This window comes from Pseudochaenichthys georgianus, chromosome 12 (genome assembly GCF_902827115.2).
Source record: "Pseudochaenichthys georgianus chromosome 12, fPseGeo1.2, whole genome shotgun sequence".
NCBI classification, from domain to species: domain Eukaryota; kingdom Metazoa; phylum Chordata; class Actinopteri; order Perciformes; family Channichthyidae; genus Pseudochaenichthys; species Pseudochaenichthys georgianus.
In genome coordinates this window covers 30,446,783-30,469,976 of record NC_047514.1, presented here as the reverse complement: position 1 = coordinate 30,469,976, position 23,194 = coordinate 30,446,783, and the positions used below count along the sequence as shown (strand labels likewise).

The following is a 23,194-nucleotide window of genomic DNA, read 5'->3' as shown; positions in this document are numbered from 1 at the left end:
AGAAAGGGAAAGGGTTGCTTGGTTGCTGTTTTAATTGAATACTCGTGATGAATATTTATAGAAGCCTCCTGGTGTGTAGGTATTTATTTTTGACTTTATCCTTAAGATTGTTAATTAATTTATTATTATTATAAAATTATAATAATATTTATTATATTCTATTTCCTGATTCTTGAAAGTGGTCAGAGACAGGTGTGTGAAAGAGATATCACATGTTCAAACTGAAAATACATCACAGGGGAATCTGTAGACCAAAAACTAAATAAGAGAAAACAATGTCAGGCTGCAGGAGATAAACAGAAACTGATAACATTCTAACGTGCAAAGCATACACAATGTTATTTAGTGCATGTGACACCATGCTGTAGGTTAACATGGAGCCTGTTGCATCTAACATCAATGCCACGACAACATTATAGTGAAGACCGCAGCACCAGTGGTAGAATGGGAAATCACCAGCCACCTTATTTTGAGTCATGGCAGCACTGGCCCACTTATGGACGCTCCAGATATGGACCCTAATGCCCTGATAAGCGTTGGGGTGGCGTCTGAACAGATGCATTCATCAACAGATCAGGCAGACCTTCTCCACATTATTCGTGAGATGACTGATTATTTTAGGATGGAAGAATGCAGCGTCACCGTCCTATAAACACTGCATGGAAGAGGTGAGATCACACAACAAACAGGTTAAACACACCGTCCAGGGACTTTAGAATGGTGTAGGTCGGACAACCATTTCTCTTTATACCCAATCATAAAACGCCTTCCATATCTTTCCTATTTTATTCTGATATATTTATGATGGATTTTATTAATTATATTTGTATTATTATTATTATTTTACAGTTCTTTCCACCAATAATTCCAATGAGTTATCCAAAATGTTTTCACTTCAGGTTTACGAAAATAACTGTAATCAGATTACTCGTTTTTCAAATGTAACGCGAGCTGAATACAGTTACTTGATTTTTGTATTCTGATTACGTAACGCTGTTACATGTATTCTGTTACAACCCAACCCTGACTATGCACCACCTCTCCCGAGTCCCTAAGGAGCACGGGGAGAGCGCAAGTGCCCCATGTCCCACACTCAGACACGCTCACCACGTGAAGAGCGTGTATGGACTATGACGTGGAGGACTCATGGGCCCAGTGCGCGTCATGTCCCCCGGGGCCGGGGGCCTGGGGAAAACGTAAGCGCATTACGCCCGGGGTGGGGGTCACTGACCCACAGCCCCCCTCCCTCCGCACCAGTCCTGCGTTGCCCCAGCAAGCACAGACGCTGAGAAAGAGCCAGACATGTCCAAGAGATAAAACCTTATGAAGGGGCCTGGCGTAGACCAAGACGCCACCGTGCATATATCCTCCACACTCACGCCGTTAAATAAGGCTGTTGACACAGCCATAGCTCGTGTAGAGTGTGCACGGACCCCGCGGGGCAGGCTCTCCCCACCTGTCCGTAGGCATGTGCAATGCACTCGCAGAGCCAGCCAGCCAGGCGTTTCTTGGACAGAGCTTTCCCGGTCACCCCGCCCCCGAAGCACACAAACAGCTGTTCAGTGCGTCTAAGGGCAGCCGTGCGCTCCACATAACATGCTAGCACACGCACCGGGCAGAGGAGGTGCAGTTTAGCTTCCACTATGGGGTGGAAGACTGAATCCCCCCCAACTGAATAGCCCTCGACCTGAACGCACTCCTTAGGCTCTTGGGCACACAGGAGGGGTTCGGTCTGAGTGTCGCCCCTCTCTGGTCACCCCGGATCACTAAGCAACTCGGGTGCACCGACAGAGCGGTTAACTCGGACACTCTCTTGGCTGACATTAAGGCAAGAAGCAATGCTGTCTTCCACGACAGTGCTTTCAGGGAGGAGAGCTCCAGAGGCTCAAATGGTTCTGTGACCAGAGCCTCGAGCACCAACGGCAGGTCCCACTGTGGGGTGGAGGCGTGCACTACTGGGCGCAGCTTCCTGACCCCCGTAAAAACCGCAACATCAGTGGTTGAGAAAAGGCTGACCTGCCGTCAAAATCCCTGAGCAAACCCTCTGTCGACCAGTAACCGTAAGTAGGACAAAATAGATCCCAACTCACAAGATAGGGGCTCTATTTCTCGCTCCTCACACCATCGCTGGAATCCCAGCCAGGCTGTGGTGGATCCCGCTCTAGCTGCCTGGATAGACTGAATAACTCAGACAATCCACCCTGTCTCAGCCTGTCCCTCTCAGGAGCCAAGCCTGGAGAGGACGGCCCAGAGTGGGTAACGCCCCGATTGCACCTGCCTCTTGAGACATCAGTGGCGTTTTCTCCTGGAGGCCAATGGAAGCCTGGCTTCCCCTGTTTTTTCGGATTGTAGTTATATTTTTAATGAATAAATGAAAACACTTCGTTTATTTTCGGAAATTCTTTGTTGTGTGTTGCTGCCGGCCCGTCTCTCCCCCATTCTCATTGAGTATTTTATAAAGAGTGAAACAGCGCCCCTCTAGATGTTATGGTGAAACAGTAGATTGCACTCTCTGTTGCGAGAGGAGGCCAGCCGAAATTGGCTTCCCTTGGGGAAAAAAAATGGAGGGATTGACCAATCAGACAAGGCTCACGTCATGCCCCTGCCAACCTGTGATTAGTCAGGGCCATGCCAAGGGAAGCCAGAGGCGGCTGGCTTCCCTTGCCTCACAATCCAATCAATCAATTTAGTGGTGCAGTGACGCGTCCTAAAACCTCGGTTTCCCTCGACAGAAAAGCAATGGGATTTCTCCATAGGATTTCGGAAAATAGCTCGAAATAAGGTCAGTGGAAAATGAACCTGTTTGATAAATGCATGTTGTGTTCAGTCGGATAATATCCACATGTCTATTTAAATCTAATCGATAGAAGATAGATAGCGCCACTGCACCACTCTCACCGCCGTTAGAAAGTAGCAAGCAACTAAAGCAAGTGCAATTATGGAGGGTGGAGATTTGGAGTATTTAATCAAACAAATTATTGTACTAAACTTCCACTACAGCAGCAACAACAAATAAAATCTGATGACAGGCCGATGCCCAAACTGGAGCTGTGTACAGCGAGGAAAAAAGGAGCGAATTGGACGTAAAACGTTAAAGGTCTCCTGATTTAGTTTGTGAATGAATGCTTATTAGTTTCAGAACCTTAGAAAATCTTGAAATCTTGATATGTGAGGAATATGCAAAATAGCCATTATACAGTCTTTAATTAACTATTAGTAGAGAATAACGAGTAATGAATATACTTTATTACTCGTTTTCATTCATGTCGATTGCAGATAAATGTTTAGTCTTCTCAAGCACCATATCTCTCCTAATTGTTGGCACTTGACAATCACCTTCCCTGAATTGTACTCAGGTGTAACTAAAGTCTGCTTTAAGGGTTGTTTATATTTCACATCATTAATCAGAATCTGCAAAGTAACTCAAATAAGTGTAGTGGAGTAAAAATACCAGGTTAACCTCTGAATTGTAGTGGAGTAGAATTACAATGAGCTGTCATGTGGGTATATATTAATGCTGCTTATTTTATTAATAATATGTTTTACATTTGATAACACCAATGTGTTTAATACTGGCAACTTCTAATTGTGGGAAAAACGAAAACGTTCAGTAGAGACATCCCATAGAACATTTTGCGAAACACAATTGGCAGCATGTGTAATTCTGGGGGGGGGGCGTTCGATTCCAGTTTTGGATTGTCTGCCGTGGTTTCGTTCCATTTCAAACAGCTGTTTGATGCTCTGCGTAACCTTGGCGCACTGCCACTCCAACATCCAATCCCAGAGCTTGAAGATTAATCACGGGGACTGTAGTCCTAAACGATAGCTGGGGATTATGGGTAGTGTAGTGTCTTCGGCCTTTCTAAACTCAGAAATGTTTTTCGGATTTTATATGGCATTAACACCATATCCTGCTACATGCATTGCGGCTAAAACATCCAATCACCAAGCTTAAACCATAGCTGAGGATCTTGTTGTAATCATTTCAGTGGCTGTGTATCGCAATGATGCTCGAAATGTCCCTTTTAGGCCTACAGTACGGCTGTTTCCGGTTATTTTTATTTTGAAATTCAGTTCCTGACGGACGCCAAACAAGCCCGAGATTATGGAATTAAACAAATAAATCAAAACAAGGATAATTGTGTGTTATTGGTGAGTAAATAACAGTGTGTTATTTAGAAAATAATAACAAATTAGAAGGAAAAAAAGATTTAAAAAAAAACAGATTTCAGTATTCTGAGTCTTTGAGCCATTTATTTTCCTCACAGACGACAAAAAAAGTCCAACATTATACGATTTAAAATAAAAACTATAATTGTGGCTTGATATTGAGTAAGAACATGTTTTTATGAACCCCAGCTTCCGGTCTTCCAAGACCCGAACGGACAAAAAGTGTAATGTGTATTTGTAAAGCACTTTGGGAGTCATTGATAAAGCGCTATAATAAATATAAGGATTATTATTATCATTATTATAAAAAGACGTGCTGCAGGCACGAAACATACTACCAATAGAAATACATTGCTTTTAAAATCGTTCTGTGTGACACGAAACAAAGGGGGAAATCCTGTTGGTGAACACAAATCAATAGATTAAATGTCGTGACTATAACACGAAATGCCGTGAGACTGGGTTGACCAACACTATATACAGTCCTAAAGCTCCTTCATGGTTGTCTGTCAATTTTAGGAGAATATACTTTAGGCTCCAATTATTAGTGTTTAAATCCCTCCATGGAGTTGCATATGAATACTTGTCAGCAGAGATGGGGTCGTTACTAAAAAAAAGTAATATATTACATATTACATATTACTTTTAAAAAAAGTAATATATTACACTACTTCGTTACTCTCTACATAAAGTAATTCGTTACTTTACTCGTTACTTTACTCGCAGGGCCGGCCCGCCCCTCCCTGCAGGCAGATCACGCAGACTGCTAAAGTTTCAAATGTTCTCTTTAGTTCAGTTTCCATTGTCGCATAAGACTGATCCAGATAGCTCCCGAATGTTTTCCTATTTGACCATGGCTGTCCTCTGTCTCCTGCTATCTGACCGTGGCTGTCCTCTGTCTCCTGCTATCTGACCGTGGCTGTCCTCTGTCTCCTGCTATCTGTATATTTTGCGCAGTCTATCTCTGCTCACACTGTTGCGTCAGCGTGTTCTCCTGCGTGTTGGCCATGTGTTGCACTGGAGCCAGACTGGAGCACACCGCAAAGACTTCAGCCGAGCACGTACGAACTGCGCATGCGTGAGTGGCAATAACTCTCCTTACCAGCAGGCGGCGGTAGTGTGTATTTGTCATTCAAAACAGGCAACAACCGGAAAACAGAGAAGAAGAACAGACTACGTGTGTGATATAAATAAACAACAGCTATGTGCGTTAGCTTCACCTAGCATGTGTTCTTTGCAGGTGTTTGTTGAGGTTTGATTATGACTGATTTGAGAAAGTAACGAAGTAACGCGTGTCGGGGCAATGTTAGTAACTTTAGTGTGATTACTGAATTATAAAAGTAACGCGTTACACTACTCCGTTACCGACAAAGTAATATTATTACAGTAACAAGCAGTGACAAGCAGAGTTGGGTGTAACGCGTTACAAAGTAACGCGTTACACCCAACTATGCTTGTCAGACATGCTCTCCATGTAAACCGCCCCTTTAACCTAAGCACTGAGCCTGTTTTTCAGGTCTCATGCTCGAAATTGACATTTCCAGAACAAATGACCATAACTACACTTCCAAAAAAGGAAAATTAATAATCTTTGTTCTCAAAGTAATGATAAACCTGTGAGTTGGATGTATAATTGTCAGAATCAATATAGATGTTTTTTATTTTAAAGAAAATTCAGATTGAATATAGTAAAAAACTGTAAATTATAGTGTCCGTCCAAAAAATGTTTTTTACTTACAGTGAAAACTACCCTTGGTAGACTAAAAGCTTTAGGAATCCAAAGTACAACATGTAATAAGTACCCTGTATCAAGATTGATGCAAAACATGTGACGTTTGACCTTTTTAGAGAGGTTTAGCAAAATAAACTCCACCTCTGAGGTGATCTCTTTTTGACCGTTAGAGCCAATAGAATCAAAGGAAAATGTCCACATACACACACACCTTACTATTGAGAAATGAGAACTATGCACACACAGTTTTGCATGAGAGCGAACCTATCTCTCGCTCTGACATCTGGAAACGGAAAAGCAGGTTTATTGCTTATGGATGATCAGAAATAATTTCAAAGGGACACAGACACATTGGATTAACCTATGGATTAACTTCAGCAGCGTTTTTATCGTTTTAATCGTTTTAATGCCATTGAAGACCACTTTTGACCAGACTACGACACAGGTGAGCCATGTTAGCGTTTTTAGCTACCTAACGCCACATGTTTTTATGTCTGTTCTTGTTAATATCTTCGTGAGTTCTTATCATGGAGTGATGATGTAGGTACTGATCGATTCTGTGTTACCTCACGATGCAAAACGATGGGTTGGATGTGCAGCTACGATAAGTAATAAGGGTGTTATGTGCAGTGTTGGGCAAGTTACTTCCAAAATGGAATATATTACATATTACTTATTACTGTCTTTTGAAAGTAATAAGTTACATTACAATATTACTGTCTCTGAAATGTAATGAGTTACACTACTTTTTAGTTACTTTTTATATGTAGTTTAGTGCAGCTCATTATACCTCCAGTGAAGGGCAATGTGGTATAGCATAACAACTGTGTAGGCTCTTAAGGCTACTAACAACTCGTATTACACGGCTTAGTTGAATATTCGATTCTGATTGTAAATTCTTAACATGTGACTCGTTGTTAATACAGCAGTACAGATCGGTGTCAAGGACTATAATGAAGGTTGCTAAGGAGGATCAAGAAAGAGAAAGGAAAAGAGGTTAAAAGACGGAGCGCTGGACGTCAGATAAATCACCAGAAGAAGGCAGACAGGAAGTAAACAATAACAGGACACGGAATGGGGTCTGTAGTGTGTTTAGTATGTGGCCGTGTGCAGGCCCGGCTCCAGAACAACATGACTCAGGGTGCCTCTGAGGTTACAGGGGGCGCAGCAGTAGCAGGTTTACATGAGCAATAGTGGTCGGCAACAGCAATGAAAAATAGCATCGATGGTCCCCAATGAACAGATTATGGCCTTTGTTATGTTTCAAACCAAGGAAGTGAGAACATTTCAAGTTAAAAGTGCAATCCTGAAATATCTCATATACTCTAAAGTGGACTGTGCACAAAAGCTTCAAAGCTACTGATAAAAGAAATGAGAACATATTGTAAATCAAGGCACATGTTATTTGAACCAGCTCATGGTTTGAAATGGCAAACATTGAAAAGCAAAAGTATTATTAAAACCATGTACTAAACATCACCTTGGTCCCATCATGTACTCTGGGAAGAGAATATTTACTGTGCTTGAAAACTGGATCACATCATCATCATGTGAGGTTGACTTTGTGACCTGGAGAACATTTAAGCTGCAACATCAGCTCGTTGATAAGCTTGGGATATGAGATCTTTTTGTAGCCATTCGTGGTGAAGGCATCTGTGCTATTGTGTGCATTATGTTTGACCAACATTTATACAGGCATGGCAGAGTATGGCACTATTTTCACATGAATATTCCATTGTCTATTTGTATACCACGATGAGCTGCAAAATGACCGCCTAACCCCACTGTACAGGCGGGAACTTGTTTAGATATACCTGGGCAGGCTCTGTTTTGCTTTGGTATCCTGGCACCTGCGCAGAGGGGCGGCGTAGTTTCGGATGACGAGGGCGGCGAGTCAGGCGGGAGTAAGCTAGTGTCCACAACGGAGGGTAACATGATGTCCCCATCCTACCTATTGCTACTGTCTGCAGTAGATGCAGTGTTGCTGGCGTTTAGTGATGGTTGCTTTAACCATTTTCGTATAAAGGTTTTTCCACAGATGTGTGTCACTGCTGTGGAAGCACTTTGGAAATTATGCACGCGCAGCGGAGCAGGTCACGCGCACCTGACACCATTTGTTGTTTGCAGAGATGGGGTCGTTACTAAAAAAAAGTAATATATTACATATTACATATTACTTTAAAAAAAAGTAATATATTACACTACTTCGTTACTATCTACATAAAGTAATTTGTTACTTTACTCGTTACTTTACTCGTTACTTTACTCGTTACTTTACTCGTTACTTTACTCGTTACTTTACTCGTTACTTTACTCGCAGGGCCGGCCCGCCCCTCCCTACAGGCAGATCACGCAGACTGCTAAAGTTTCAAATGTTCTCTTTAGTTCAGTTTCCATTGTCGCATAAGACTGATCCAGATCCTGAATGTTTTCCTATCTGACCATGGCTGTCCTCTGTCTCCTGCTATCTGACCGTGGCTGTCCTCTGTCTCCTGCTATCTGACCGTGGCTGTCCTCTGTCTCCTGCTATCTGTATATTTTGCGCAGTCTATCTCTGCTCACGCTGTTGCGTCAGCGTGTTCTCCTGCGTGTTGGCCATGTGTTGCACTGGAGCCAGACTTCAGCCGAGCACGTACGAACTGCGCATGCGTGAGTGGCAATAACTCTCCTTACCAGCAGGCAGCGGTAGTGTGTATTCGTCATTCAAAACAAGCAACAACCGGAAAACAGAGAAGAAGAACTACGTGTGTGTGTGTGATATAAATAAACAACAGCTATGTGCGTTAGCTTCACCTAGCATGTGTTCTTTGCAGGTGTTTGTTGAGGTTTGATTATGACTGATTTTAGAAAGTAACGAAGTAACGCGTGTCGGGGCAATGTTAGTAACTGTAGTGTGATTACTGGATTGTAAAAGTAGCGCGTTACACTACTCCGTTACCGACAAAGTAATATTATTACAGTAACGCGTTACAAAGTAACGCATTACACCCAACTCTGGTTGTTTGTATTTTTCGCTCCGTTCTCTTTTTTGAATAGAGGGTGCATAACATTCAACTGCCCCGAAGATCCCGACGCGAAGCCTGAAGGGTAAACACCAGGTTTACTAATCTACCCGCACAATTTGTCTGGTGTCGGAATGTCTCGCTATGTTACATTCTTAAAAAACAAAACACCATTTCATTTCGGGTTAAAATGTGTTGTAACTGCGTTACTGAGCATTGTGGGTAATATATTGCTGCATTTACTGTTTTAACTTCCCGCCTCTAGAATAGCCTCCCAAAAGAGCTGAGGTTTCACATTTTCTAAATATCTTGAAATCTTAAGCCACATCGTTTTACTTTAGCAATTTCTATATCTTAATCCCTTAAAATATACTTTAATATTTGTACCAACAGTCTTAAACTGTGCTATATTCTTTGTATGGTTGTCCCTTGTGTTCTTGTATTTTTAAGTTGATTGTTAAGTATCTTGTACTGCTATTTTTCAAAATATAAATATTCAAAGTTTAAGTTCAAGGTCATTTTGAGGTTATAGGTACCAACTCTGCATCACCAATGCTGTGGGTGTGTGTGTTTTTGTGTGTGTGTGTGTGTGTGTGTGTGTGTGTGAGAGAGTGTGTGTGTGCGTGTGTGTGTGTGTGTGTGTGTGTGTGTGTGTGTGTGTGTGTGTGTGTGTGTGTGTGTGTGTGTTGAAGGGTGTTATATTTTTAGTTAGGACAGCCCCTCAAACATCCAACAGTAAGTTAATGGTTCTTGCAGAGACAATATATAGGAGCAGAGCTGCCTGCCACAGCCACAGATCACAGCGCAGCAGCAATATACGGTACAACACCTCCCACTCCCAGGGTTCAGGATATGACAAATGTTATCAGCATCTGAAAAAGAGGCAACCTCCTAAGGTTTTATTTATCTTTTTCTCTGTGTGTGCAGAACGTTTGAAGGAAGTTTGAAGATGTCGAATGAGAAGAATCCCGAGGTTGCGGGCTGTGACGCCTCCATCATGATGAACGTCTGGGAGATCAGAGAGAGAGAGTATGATCAGAAGCTCCAGATTGAGCAGGTCCGGAAAGAGAAGAGTGCTCTGTCTACGTAAGGACTACAACTTTATCTGTCTCTCTGTGCACTGTCTGCAAGTCCTTAAAGGGTTCTTAACTGCCTGGTCCACATGCCATTTTAACTCACATTCAATTCTACTGTTCATTGATATATTGTGATAAAGAGATTCTACAATTTAAACATGGCACTGACCATTATACTAACAATTTGAATCAGAACATTTATATTCACTCCCCTTAATTCCTAGAAAAACCAAACCTACATGGTGGTCATATTAAATAATGTCATGCCTTTCCTAATTCCCTCATTAAAGATAAAACCCAGCACCACTTATACTTCAAGCCACCTGAAGACTAACACCTGCAAGATCTTGCTAAACATGTAAATGTATTTGATCTCGATAGGGTAAAAAAACTGCTAACAGCTATTAAACTATTCAACTCTCTGATAGACTGTTCTGTTTGACTGTTTTCATCTGACTAATATACTGGTCCACCTCAAATATAGACTCAGTTCATCCGGTGCATCGAGATCAAACTAAAGCAGTTTACACAAGTTCTGCAGTAACCCCTCCCTTGTGTTCATGTTTCAACTGCTTAAGAGAGGCGTCGGTTCCACTGAGGTCACTTTTGGAGAATGTAGTTTGTGATGCTGGTAAATTGCAAAAGCTGTTTCTATTGTTTTGTTCTACCATTCTAAAACTAAAATATAAGGAGAGTATGTATGCGCGTATGAAAGTGTCCGAATAACTCTATTTGTATAAACACTTGGGAGTTGGTAAAAAAAAATTGGGACATTGTGATTTACTGCTGGATAGGGAGGACAGGTTCTGAAATGACGGTTAATATCAGTTAATGAGGTTAATGACCGATGTTTCTGTGTCCTCGTGCCCAACATGTGATTTAATTCTCTTAAATGCATGGTAGTAGTTCTAAGATAGCCTTATTTGGCTTAAATAAATAAATACAATCTGTACATTTAAAGAGGTAAAAAGCAGAGGTATCTTCACGGGGAAATTTGATCCGCATTCTGAAAGGTTAGAAGGTTAACTTGGACACCACCTAGACGGGAGCTACATGTACTCAACGGATTAAATGCCATGAACTGGACATTTTCAGCAGCTGAACATATACTTGGAGGTGTAATGAATATCTTGACAAAGTAAAAAAAACTAGTGTATTTATAGTTGAAAGTAATGATATACTAATATATTTAAATTAGTGCTGTCAAAATTATCGTGTTAACGGCGGTAATTAATTTTTTGAATTAATTGCGTTAAAATATTTAACGCATTTAACGCATGTGCAGAATGGCCCGCCCCATACGTGCCACCAGTGGCAGCGCCAGGGTATGAATGGGGTAGGCTACACCCATACCAAGAAATGGCTTAGCTCCACCATGAGACATGATGTTAAAGTAAGCTAAATAAAGTCTGCCAACTCGCGCGGAGTAAATTGCACAGACAGCAGTTAGTAAGATTGATTTCAGTAGCCACGGTTTTGAAAACTTTTGTCACGTAGTGATCGTCTTCCAAATAGAACATCTTTGATAACGGCGTGGTGTTGTTGCAGGAAGTCCCGACGCAGAATACTCTTGCTGTAGTACAGGGCAGACAGAGCCATATAATAGTAATAATATGGCTCTGGTACAGGGGTGCACATAACTGGCACACAGGTTATGTGCGTAATCTGAAAGGCGTACCGTCACTTGTGTCACAAAGCGCATTTGCATACCGACGTACTTGTGAAGCTTTTCCAGAAGGCGGTTAGATCACCGGACGACAGAGTCGGTCTCCGTGTGCACAGACAGTCTGCTGTTAACGTCGGTCTGTACAACGGAACTGTGCCAAAACTACGCCAACCGGCAGCGGAGGGAGACTCCCCCCTTCACTGGAGAACTGCGCTAAAACAGCTGATCACAACGTTCACACTGTGGTCACGAAGTACTCCACCAGCCCCCCCCCCCCCCCCCCCCCCCCCCTCTGTCGACTTTCCTGAAGTACTCCCCGTTGATAGAAATCAACACGTAATGAATTCAGACCCCACGGTTTGATGATTGATAGGTGTGTGGGTTGTCTTTCATTTTGACATGCAGAAAAATGTTATAATAAACATAGATACTGTGTTAAATGGATATATCCGCCTTCTTTCATTTATCTTTCCATTCCCACAACAATATACATAAATAAATGGCATATTTTGGACATAGTTCGAATGGTGATTAATCATGATTAATTAATTTTTAAGCTGTGATTAATCTGATTAAAATTTTTAATCGTTTGACAGCCCTAATTTAAATATATAAAATATTATGGCTTCATTAAAATGTTCTATAAAAGACTAACCAAATGACCTCACCAGACCTAAATATAACCAGTGCTATCATTAATACGGAATGCTCTCATCTTTGCACTTCCTCTCTGCTTATATATAGATCACTGTACAGCATCATCACAATATATGACTGAAGTTCACTGAACATAATATATTTTTTCCTGTGAGTGTCCTGGCTTAAAGATAGTGAGGTCCATCATGTTATCAGAGTCATCAGAGCACTTATATACTAATATAGGACTGGCTTAGCCAGTTGAGCAGCACTTGAAACGATTGGCTCTTTGAAACCTGATGTTCTTATATGATTCTGTTTTCCTCAAGGTTGTGTCTTCCTGGTCGAATGTACTTATTGTAAGTCGCTTTGGATAAAAGCGTCAGCTAAATGCAATGTAATGTAATGTAATGTTATGCCTCAACAAATCCGTATTTAATATTGATGTTATACTTCAAAACAGAAGCATTGTGAATGCAAGAATGAGCTCACCATAACGTTTTTTGAGCTGTTTTCTTTCTTTATTTTCCACAGTATTAACCAGGACTGGGCCAATCGTTTGGCTGCAAAAATGGGAACCCATAAAAGAGTGGAAAAGAAACCTAAACCTGATGGGGATCTTCCCGGGCAGAAGACTGTCTGGAAGAGGAAGCAGCCCCAGCCTCCTCCTGCTCCTCCTCCTCGTGGCGTAGGTTCAGGACCAGCAGGCCAAAGCAGAGGCTTCTCCAGCCCCGCCTTCCACTCCAAGGACAAAAAGGGGCAAGACAAACATTTCAAAAGGCTACAATTACTCATGTCAATCACCCAGAATCAACCTTCTGCTATGATTTGGGGGAAGTCATGGAAATACAACAAATCATTGCCCGCACTAGAAGAATGTGCTATTTCAAACTGGGGCGAGTGCTGGATGTTTGCCACCCAGCAGCCTTACTCTGAAGCAGGCAAGCCTTGGCTAAATGGACCCAACTTGATGGATCCTCATAGCCTTCATCTCTGGATGAAACCTGACTACAGGATGGTGGAATCGCAAGAGTTAGACTTGAGTCTTCCAACTGAGGAGTGGCAGATGTCCTGGAGAAAAGCTGACAAAAATAAAAAGGATGGAAACGAAGAAAATGTTGGCAAATCTGGATTCTTCACCCATCTGTTGCAGACTCAGCACAACAATGAAGCCTTATGCTCCTCCGAGTGGAGTGACTCATGGTTATCCACCAAGCCAGCAAGTCAGCAGGATGATTCGACTGTTCTAAATGATGGTCAAATGAATGAGTCTGTTGAAAAGCAGGGTAAGGATACAGGGATGAGCTCCAAGTGGGAAGAATGTTGGAGGCTTGCTAATCACTATGGTTGCAAATCTAAGTTGCCTCAAGCTGAAAAATCTCACAATCCAGAGTGGGCCAACTCATGGAGAGCAGCCATGGTGAACAACTTCCATACAAATGCTGATCCCTCTGTGTCTGAGCACAGCCAGCAGAGAGAGTCACATCTCTTCAAGGCCATGCTTGTGTCTCCTGAGCAGAAGAACAGAGATTTGTACTTGAATGAATTTGAGGCTCTCTCTGAATGGAACACTTCTTGGCAGGTGACCAAAAACAACTCAAAACCCAGTGAAGAAATAGAGAAAGTCCTTAACATCGCGCATTCAAGGATGGAGACTTCCAAAGCTCAAAAGGTGGAGAACAACCGGAAGGGGCAGGATTTCCTGTCAGAGAACCCACGCTATGAAAACCTGAAGAATGATGTGATCTATTGCCCAAAGAGAGAATGTTCTCAAACTAAGCTGCGTCATCTGAAACACATGGAAAACATCTTGTCTGCCTCAGAATGGAGGGAATCGTGGAAGACACTAAAACACAGAATGAGAATGGAGAGAAGAAGAATGAGGCCTGACCCTTCAAGGCCTTTCAGGGCAGCTGAGAAAGGAGGAGAGAGGATGCCATCGACCTCAGAGTGGAAATACTCATGGAAATTAACCAGTCAACCCATGCGTCAGGAGCCTGAAGCTTGGCAGCAGGGTTGGTCCATAACACCCCAATTCCGAGTAGATCGTACTCTGGAGCAGAATCACTTTGCGCCTGTGGAACTCCCTAAGAACGGGCCAACAAGTGAGCGCAGTTGGGAGGAATCCTGGAGGTTCTTGAGGCGCCAGCGTCAATCAGAACCTGGGCAGGGTAGGGCTCAAACATGCCAAGCAGGGTCAAGTGTGGCTACTAACCAGCCTGGCTATTCGCCTGCACAGAGGAGGGTTTCTATATCATCTTCTGATTGGCAGGCAGCCTGGATGGTCTCAGAAACTCAGTTCCACCATGATAGACCCTCCTTAACCCAGTGGAGGGAAGCATGGAGGTGTTCTGACTCCCATACAGATCACTCTCCTTCAGAAGTGTTGAGAGAGGATCAGGTGAATGTGGCAATGGAGATCCAAACCCTGAGAGAAAACATTTCCTTGCAGAGAGCCAATGCTAAATTTAGCCAGTCTTTTGACAAGCAGATGTTTAGAGAAAGATATCCTGAGAAACAGTGGGATGCTTCATGGAAGGCTGGGTCACTACTGAACCATCAACCAAGTCATCGTGGATCTTCAGGGACACCTGAGAAAAGCACGAGCTGCACTACTCCGCAGCACGACAACACTGAGAATGGACATGGAACTAAGTGGGGAAGGTCGTTCAGGATCGCTAACCCAATGCCCCCCATGGAGAAACCCTGGGTAGAGTCCTATGCCAACCCATGTCAATATACCGTAATGTGGTCAAGAGGAAAACACTTAAAAAACAACGTCAGCACCATCTTAAGCAGCAACCCTGCAACCTTCAAGCTTTGGGGAAACTCCCATCAGTTCCTGCCAGGGGCTCATCCAAAAGCCAAAAACACAACTATGTCTAAAGCATCTGTGGACCCCAGGGTGATCATAACAATCCAAACCAAAAACAGGAAGCATTTATACTCTACAATTGAGAAGGAGGAACTGTCAGCTAAGAAGTTGGCAGGATGCCACCTGTTGGGTAAAACACAACCACGTCCCAAGAAAGGCCCTGTGAAGAGCGCTAAGAAGGATGACAAAACACCTGATACCTTCTTTGAGGAGTGGGAAGAGTCTTGGAGGTTTTCGGTCCAACCTAGTGGTCTGAGAAAGCCTGTCAAGTCACTCTCGGGTTGGAATGAGTCATGGAAATTCCTCATTCCACCACACCAGCCGATGAATGGCCCCAAGGCCAAATAAAAGGCAACTTCAGTAACTTTGAGCTTAGTCAGAATTGCCATTTTTAAACTCTGTCAAGACATTAAAAAAACGTTATGCTTTACCCCTTGCTGTCGTTGTTTCTTTTCACTGGTTGAGAATGTATTCTGGATGGTCAGGTATTCATAGTTCTAAAAACAGAATTGGAACATAGGCCATTATCTGATTGGGATAACCTTTCAAAAAAATAAAAGATAAAAGTTAAGATAGTACACAAATCTATTATTCAATGTCAATAATCTAAATAGTGTGTTTCATTTATCATATAAGACGAGAATTAAAACTTTGTTCACTTTTTTGTTAACTATCATAATTATTTGAAAAAATTAAAACGTGTACACCTATGTATTAGCATTTTATACAAAGACAGTTGTGCCTGTCCGCACAAAGATCTACTTGAATCAATCAGCAATTTTCAGAAAGCATTTGATAACCTGCTGATGACATCATTTCCTGATTCAAAGTAAGCATATTGTCTTTTTTCAATTACAATTTAAAAATACAACCCCTATAGAATTCCTTAAAGTTGAGAATAGGCCCAGGAGACTTAAGATGGATTTGAAAAAAGTTCATTTAATAAACAGAAACATTTACAAGCTAAACAAACACCCAACACTTACCAAGTTTCCTAAAACGTATCTTACCATAACTATTAAATGCTTACCAAAACAATAATTATATCAGTCTTAAAATTGGTCTACAAAAGCTAGGACAAATATAGATTTAACAAGGAAAAATAATGATGTAAATGAAATGCTTTTCAGAAACTATACAGCCAGTGTAGTCAAACTTTGACATATATCTTTTATATCAAATATATAAAACAAATTATTGTGATTACAAATGTAAAGACATTCTTATAGTGTTATCAATCTCTGCAAACCACACTGAAGCTGGTACAGTTACGTTTACACCCTTTATAAGATACTTAAAGTGGACCTATCATGCAAAATGCACTTTTGTACGTCTTTTATGAATATGTGTCCCCGGTGTTCCAGGGAACTCACCAAGTGTCAGAAAATACAACCCTCTCTCTTTTCCTCCGTACCCAAATCTTTTAAAAACGGGGCTACAACGAGCGGATACAGATTCCATCCGAGCTGACGTCAGCCCGGAATAGTGAGCGGTGACGCTCCGCCTACATGGGCAACACTCCACCTATCATGGGAATGAGAGATTGGGCCACGTCATCTTATTTGCCAGCATGTCTAAGGCAGTGAAAAGTTGTGCTGTTGTTGGCTGAAAAAATCGGGACAAGGGACAGCATGCAATGCCATGCCTGGAAAAACAGAAGAATCTGTGGCTGTCCAGCCACAGATTCTAATGTTTTTTTTTCAATTTCAAGGGGAATGTGCAAGAACACCTCGGGAAATGTCTGCTTGTGTGTTCTAAACATTTTACCACATCCAAACAGTTATCTAAATGCAAGAAATTACTCAACTGTTGAAAAACCACTTTTTCAATGATCTTACCTAGAAATGGGAGGTTTGATATGGGCCTGTAATTGTTCATTACTGAAGCATCTAGATTATTCTTTTTTAAGAGCGGTTTAATGACTGCAGTTTTCAGGGCCTGTGGAAAAATACCTGAGTGAAGAGATTTGTTTACTATATGAAGTAGATCTGAGGCCATGCAAGGCAAAACATCTTTGAAAAATCCTGTTGGAATAATATCAAGGTAGCAGGAGGAGGATTTCAGAAGTTCAATCAGGAGAGACGTAATGTATGGAATACATGTTTATTATCGGTCATAAATGAAACATAATGATGACAGTTTATAACAAGAGAGTGAAATGGTGTTTGGCGATTAGGTCCAGGTTTTGTAGGATATCATTCGGGAAGGGAAAGAACCGTTTCCCATGAACCCCCCCCGGGTCTAGACACTGGTGATGGTGATAAGTGGTTAGGTCCGGTTGGAAGGGAGGAGGTTAAGCTTGGCCCTGAGTTGGAAGCAGGAGGCGAAGGGGTGGAGGAGGGTTGTGCATTGACACCTGAAAGACAGCTGATAGAAAAGGGGAGAGCATATATAGAGGGATTAACAGGTGCGATAATTAGGCTTGTGAATGGAGGGAAGTGATAGGTTGGCTAAGGAGTGGCGCTCCCTGTCATCTAGTGAAGGGAGCGAGTATTGCCATGACGTGCAATACGGAGTGATAGGTCTTCCTGTCTGAACTTGCGCTAAGCTTAATTTCAATCAGGAGAGACGTGATGTATGGAATACATGTTTATTATCGGTCACATTATATAAATGAAACATAATGATGACAGTTTATAACAAGAGAGCGAAATGGTGTTTTGTAGGATATCATGCGGGAAGGGAAAGAACCGTTTCCGATGAACCCCCAAAAGAAGTGAAGTATGAAGTACTGAACATGAATAAATCTTACCTTGTGGGATGCGGTGGAAATCTATGGATGAAATGAGAGGTTAATACATGTGGGGATTTAGACGTACTGATGCCTCCCAGGCATGCTTCCTGGACGTACAGGGCATCCTGAATCTACGGGGCGTCCCGGACATACAGGGTTTCCCCTGTAGCAACAACTGACTGCCAATCAAATAAAGAAAGTACAATTCAAAAACAACAATATTTATTGTCAATTAACATTGAACTATACAGATAGTAAAATAATGTGTAATGTTCCTCTCGGGCTGCATTTACAAATAAAATATAGAAAATAAATAAAATAACTTTTGAAAATATGTGCATCTTAAAAGTGCTTAATTTTAGATAAATAAAATAAAGTGTTGCAGCAGCTTGAGAGTCCCTTTTTCTTTGTTAACCGTTTCACATCATGACTTAACAGTTTCAGACGATTATAGAACAATATCAGTCTTTACACATCATAACAATTGAACAGTTTTAAAGTTTCTCTTTCTTTCCCTCTTATATTGCAGTCCCTCACTCACTTTTTTGATTCAGTGTGAGAATTGAGCTGGAGCTTGTCCTGCCAGGAGTTTGTAAATCTGGGCTGACATGGAGTCAGGGCCATTCTCATACACATGCAGGTGCTCATTGGTTACAGTGATGCAAACACAGGTATGGGGAAAAAAGAGAGAACTATTCGAAGCAGAAAAAAACAGCGTAATATACCATCTTCATCTGCTATAATGCTTCAATTAACTGGCTATTCTTTATAATATACTCAGATCAACAGGAGACAGAGATGTTAAGTTAAAAATCAAGGGGTTTTATTATTATTTACAGCAGGGGGGGGGGGGGGGAACCTTTTTCCTTTACATTTTTACAACATCCTCCGAGGGTCGTACAAATTATTGAACGCAACCTCTGCTTAAAAAAACTAAAATCACAGCCCATTCATTTGGCCTTTCTTTCATGCTGTGCAAAGAAAAAGCAACCTCTTAATCCAGATATCTCACCATGACTCACGCATGCATGCATGTGCACGGTGTGGCATGACCACCAACACAGAAAGATATGGACACAAGATGTGTGCAAATGTATTTAGTTTCCTATCCATGTGAACATGATTTAAGTGGGGGGGACCTAACCTCCTCTAGGGGGGTCCGGGGGCATGTTCCCCCGGGAAGATTTTTAATATTGAAGTTAAAAGCATCAATCTGGTGCACTTTGAGAGCAACATGAAGAGATCTATGGATACATCTCTCAACACCCATATGAAACAGAACTGTAAGCATATTTTTCTTTTTGGATATTTTACAAATAACTCCTGAGCTACTGAGGGGGGGCGACTTCCTTGTCCTCTTACCCCCGCGGCCCCGGCCGCGCCGCGGTCTGTCGGAGGGGCCGGCTGGAGCTGCTGGCGTGAGCTTGGGGACGGCGCCTGCTACTTGGTCTGAGAGCTCGCGAAGCTGGGAGAGAGTAAGACCTGGGGCTGGGGAAATGCCCTTCTGCTGCAGTTGAAGAGTGAGGAGATCTGCCTCTGCTGACTGAGAGCTGCTGCGGGAACCCGCACGGGTGCTCGGGCGCCGGTAGCTTGAGGAGGGGGAAGCTGCCTCGGGCGGCGCGTCAGGGCTGGGATTGAGATCCTCCTGGAAGAGTTCGTCCTCGGAATCGTCCGAATTGGACATCTTTGAGGTTAGTTTTATCTTACGGGGAGGTTTGTTTGCACTACCGTTGCGCGTCATCTAGAGAAGGGAGCGAGTATTGCCATGACGTGTGTTAGAAATTAAAATCAATGTTTTGAGAGCATAGTGCACCTTAAACACTTTGTAAAAACAGGGAGGAGCCAGCAGAGGATATATATAAACAGCACGACCTGAGGGGACGGCCTCTTTCTTCACTACCAGAGCCAGAGATCACAGCTGTATTTCTGTTCGGACAATATCCTGTTTGTGACATTACCACGCTTTTCATTAATTAAAGTACCAATTTGAACCTTCTCAGAGACTCCATTTAGTCTCCTTTTTAAACTTCTGTCCTGGACGCTAGAATAATCACACACAGATAACAATTGGGACCAAGCTGACGTGATTCTAGTGGACCGGGAGAGACTATACAGCCGGCTGTGGCCCGGACCCGCTGGCAATCGTCCAACACATAAGAGATCTCAAACAATCGGTAAGAAGAAACCCGTTCAATCAAATTCTTCAATAGTTTATGCAGGAAAATCTTAGGACTGTGTGTTGGACTGCTGCTTCCGGTTCCTGAAAATAGCTGGGAAATTAATGTTAAAACAACCAAATGTAATGACAACAATCATATAACACGAGGCGTTACTTTGTCACAAGCAGGGTGAGTTCAATTTACTTATTTTTCTTATATCTAACCCTGCATGCTATTCGTTTGTCTGTTATTACATGTCGGCAAGAGGCTAATCGCTCCAATATAGTGTTCTTTGTTACGTTTTAAGTTAACGTGAATAGTGTGTGGCTATTTAAATAAAAGAACAAAATCACAGTGGAAGCTGAGATTATTGGAGAGAGTGTTTGTTTTATTTATTATTTGTGTGATTTGGCAATCATTTCAAATTGCGTTTCTTGTTACGTTTTAAGTTAACGTGTATGGTTGGAGACTATTTAAACAAGAACACAGTTGAGTGAGTGTTTTGATTACAGTGTGAGGCTTTCTTATAAAAAAGTCCTTTTCGAGGAAAAGGCCTGAAAGTTTTGAAACTTTCAGTGGTTGTTTTCCTGTTTTCAAACAGACATTGCGTGTGGATTACGATGAGAAGTGCGACATTCGTGCGTTAGTTAGACGATATTCTGCTGATTGTGTTTGATTTGCGTCTTAAATTTGTCCCATTATAGCGTGTTTAAACAGAGGAGATAACCATACTGGCTCTTAAAGTCAAAAAATTACGTGCATGGGTAGAGACTGCATTGCTGTTTTGTGTTGAATTTAAAAAAAAAAAAAAAAAAACTCCGCTGTGAGAGCCACGAGGTGTTGTAAAATCCCTTTGTTCTTCAGGTCAAAGGTTGGAAAAGTTGCCATCTTGTTTTGCCAGCATGTTTACAATGAACTACACGGCAGTCGCCATTTCGTGAAATGTTAATTGAAGAAGTGAGACTCTGTTTGTGTTTACCCAGTCCTACTCCTTCTTGAGAAGGACAAATCATATTTCTTTGCAAAGTTGGAATTATAAAATAGATAGGTTATTTTACCGTGGGAAGTTTGGCATTCATAGGGGTCTGATATTGGAAGTTTCTTTTCTGCTTGAATTGACGTTTTTGAAATATTCCAGTTTGCAAAAGTGTTTTGGCGATTATGTGCTGTGTCGTTTTAACCAAGTGTAATATTCTTCCCTAGTGTAATTCTCTTTCTATTTTTAGAAAGGAAAATAAGTTTTTCTTAAATACAGGTTCGTTTTGCAATAGTAATCCCTAGTGGATTAAGCTGAAAATTACAATAGCGCACTCTGCTGGTAGTACAGAATTATTACATAGAGGAAACACTCAATAGCATGAAGTCTAATTCTAAGTGTTATAAATACACACATGCTTCATCGCCGAGATAGAATTGCAAGTGGTTTCTAATTATAAGATAAGACACTTTATATAATACTTTTTCAAATAAGCAAACAAATGTATTGAAGCTAACACAAGTTATGACATTTACATAATTCCAAACATTTTGAAAAGTGAAACACAGTAGATTTTCACCAGATTTCTAATATTCATATTTCAAAGTCAAAACTACACACTGTACAATTTGTATTTCTTAACAATTCTGATTTCAAAATTTCCAAAAATAAATAAATAAATAAATCATTTCTATTTTTTAGATCGATTTAAAAAAAAAAAAAAAAAAAAAATTATATATATCTTTTATATTTGAAAAAAAAGAAGGGATTTAAAGTTCGGACGAACAGCAACGCAGGTGCTAGTCAGAGGATTAGTGCTTCATCTTTGATAACTTCATAAATAGTTAGAGAACATGTCACCAAAACAAACTAAAATGGGACTAGATCCAGTGCCAGGCACAACTGCAGATATTAAGGCGAGAGTAAACACCTGGTCAGATGCTGGGACAGTTCCCACTAAAAGACAGAAGACATGGAACCAAATAGAGGAACTGTTCAAGCAGTGGCAAACGAGAGGATTGATTCCAGCAGATGATCAACCTGGACCAACAGAAGCCCATAGAAAAGCTGTAGTTGAACATGAGAATGCTGAATACCTACAACAGGAAAAAGCATGGATCAAAGCCGGACAACCCCCTCGGTATGGACCTGCTAAAAACGCTATGAAAAAAGCTGAAAAAAGAAAAGTTATGGTTGCAAATCTGATTCTCTATCTAAAATATACCAGCCAGGGATTGACAAACAGCTTACATGTGGTAGCAGCAGAAGATCTGCCAGTAATGGAAGAACTCGGCAGAAGAGAGGAAGCACTCAGTAGAAGAATGGAAGCAGAACTTGGCAGAAGACTGGAGGAACTCGACAGAAGACTGGAAGCAGAACTCATCAGAGGAATGGAAGAGAGACAAAAGGCAGATGAAGCCCATAATGACATTATTGAAGAAAGACGGAAGGCAGTTGAAGCCCATAATGACATTATTGAAGAAAGACGGAAGGCAGTTGAAGCCCATAATGACATTATTGCAGAAAGACAAGGGGAAGAAGATAAATACCAACAACTTCTGGCGGAAAGACGACAAGAAGATGTAAGATTCCAGGACATGATGGCAGATAGACAAAGGAGAGAACAAGAAGAACGAAGAACTCAAAGAAAACGCTGGACAAACTACTCTCCTGACTATTCCAATGGACAGGGAGATGAAAATGACGACAGCGGAAACGAGCAACATTACCCTGGGACATGCCCCAAAACTAAAATAACCAAGACCGGTGCACATACCTTCATGCCATTGATAGCGGCTGGAAGAGGAGGATTTCAATACCAATCATGGACTCACAGGGACATGGAAGCATTAGTGTCAAAGCTACCTCCACTCACGAAAGGAGGTCAGAAGTGGGTGAATGATCTGGAGAAGTACACTGTCCAAGACCACCTGTGCTTGGGAGACATGAGAGCCCTGCTTGGACGGATAGAAGGAAGACTAGGGGCAAGAGCAGTAGATTCCGAGGCCAATTGCACGCACGACCCAGATGAAACTTCATTCAACAATATCAGGTCGAATTATTGGGCTGCTATTCGTCACATCTACCCGACAACACGCAGTTTACATGCCCTCAACAGCCTGAGGAAAGGCACGGAGAAAGAAATGCATGCCTTCTTGAAGAGATGT

The 23,194-nt window shown here is 41.8% G+C and overlaps 1 protein-coding gene across 3 annotated transcripts; it reads left to right on the top strand.

Annotated features, from left to right (window-relative positions):
* Window positions 1-607: 607 nt before the first annotated feature.
* On the top strand, window positions 608-15,587 carry LOC117455815 (uncharacterized). Of its 3 annotated transcripts, none has more exons than XM_034095392.1 (3): window positions 608-668; window positions 9,832-9,990; window positions 12,817-15,587. In XM_034095392.1, the coding sequence occupies exons 1-3, from the start codon at window positions 631-633 to the stop codon at window positions 15,503-15,505; spliced, it is 2,886 nt and encodes a 961-aa protein (XP_033951283.1). In that variant the 5' UTR covers window positions 608-630; the 3' UTR covers window positions 15,506-15,587. The 3 variants fall into 3 exon arrangements, with proteins under 3 accessions (XP_033951283.1, XP_033951284.1, XP_071061022.1); XM_034095393.1 differs by lacking the exon at window positions 608-668 and adding an exon at window positions 2,041-2,060; XM_071204921.1 differs by lacking the exon at window positions 608-668 and adding an exon at window positions 2,763-2,782.
* Window positions 15,588-23,194: the final 7,607 nt, after the last annotated feature.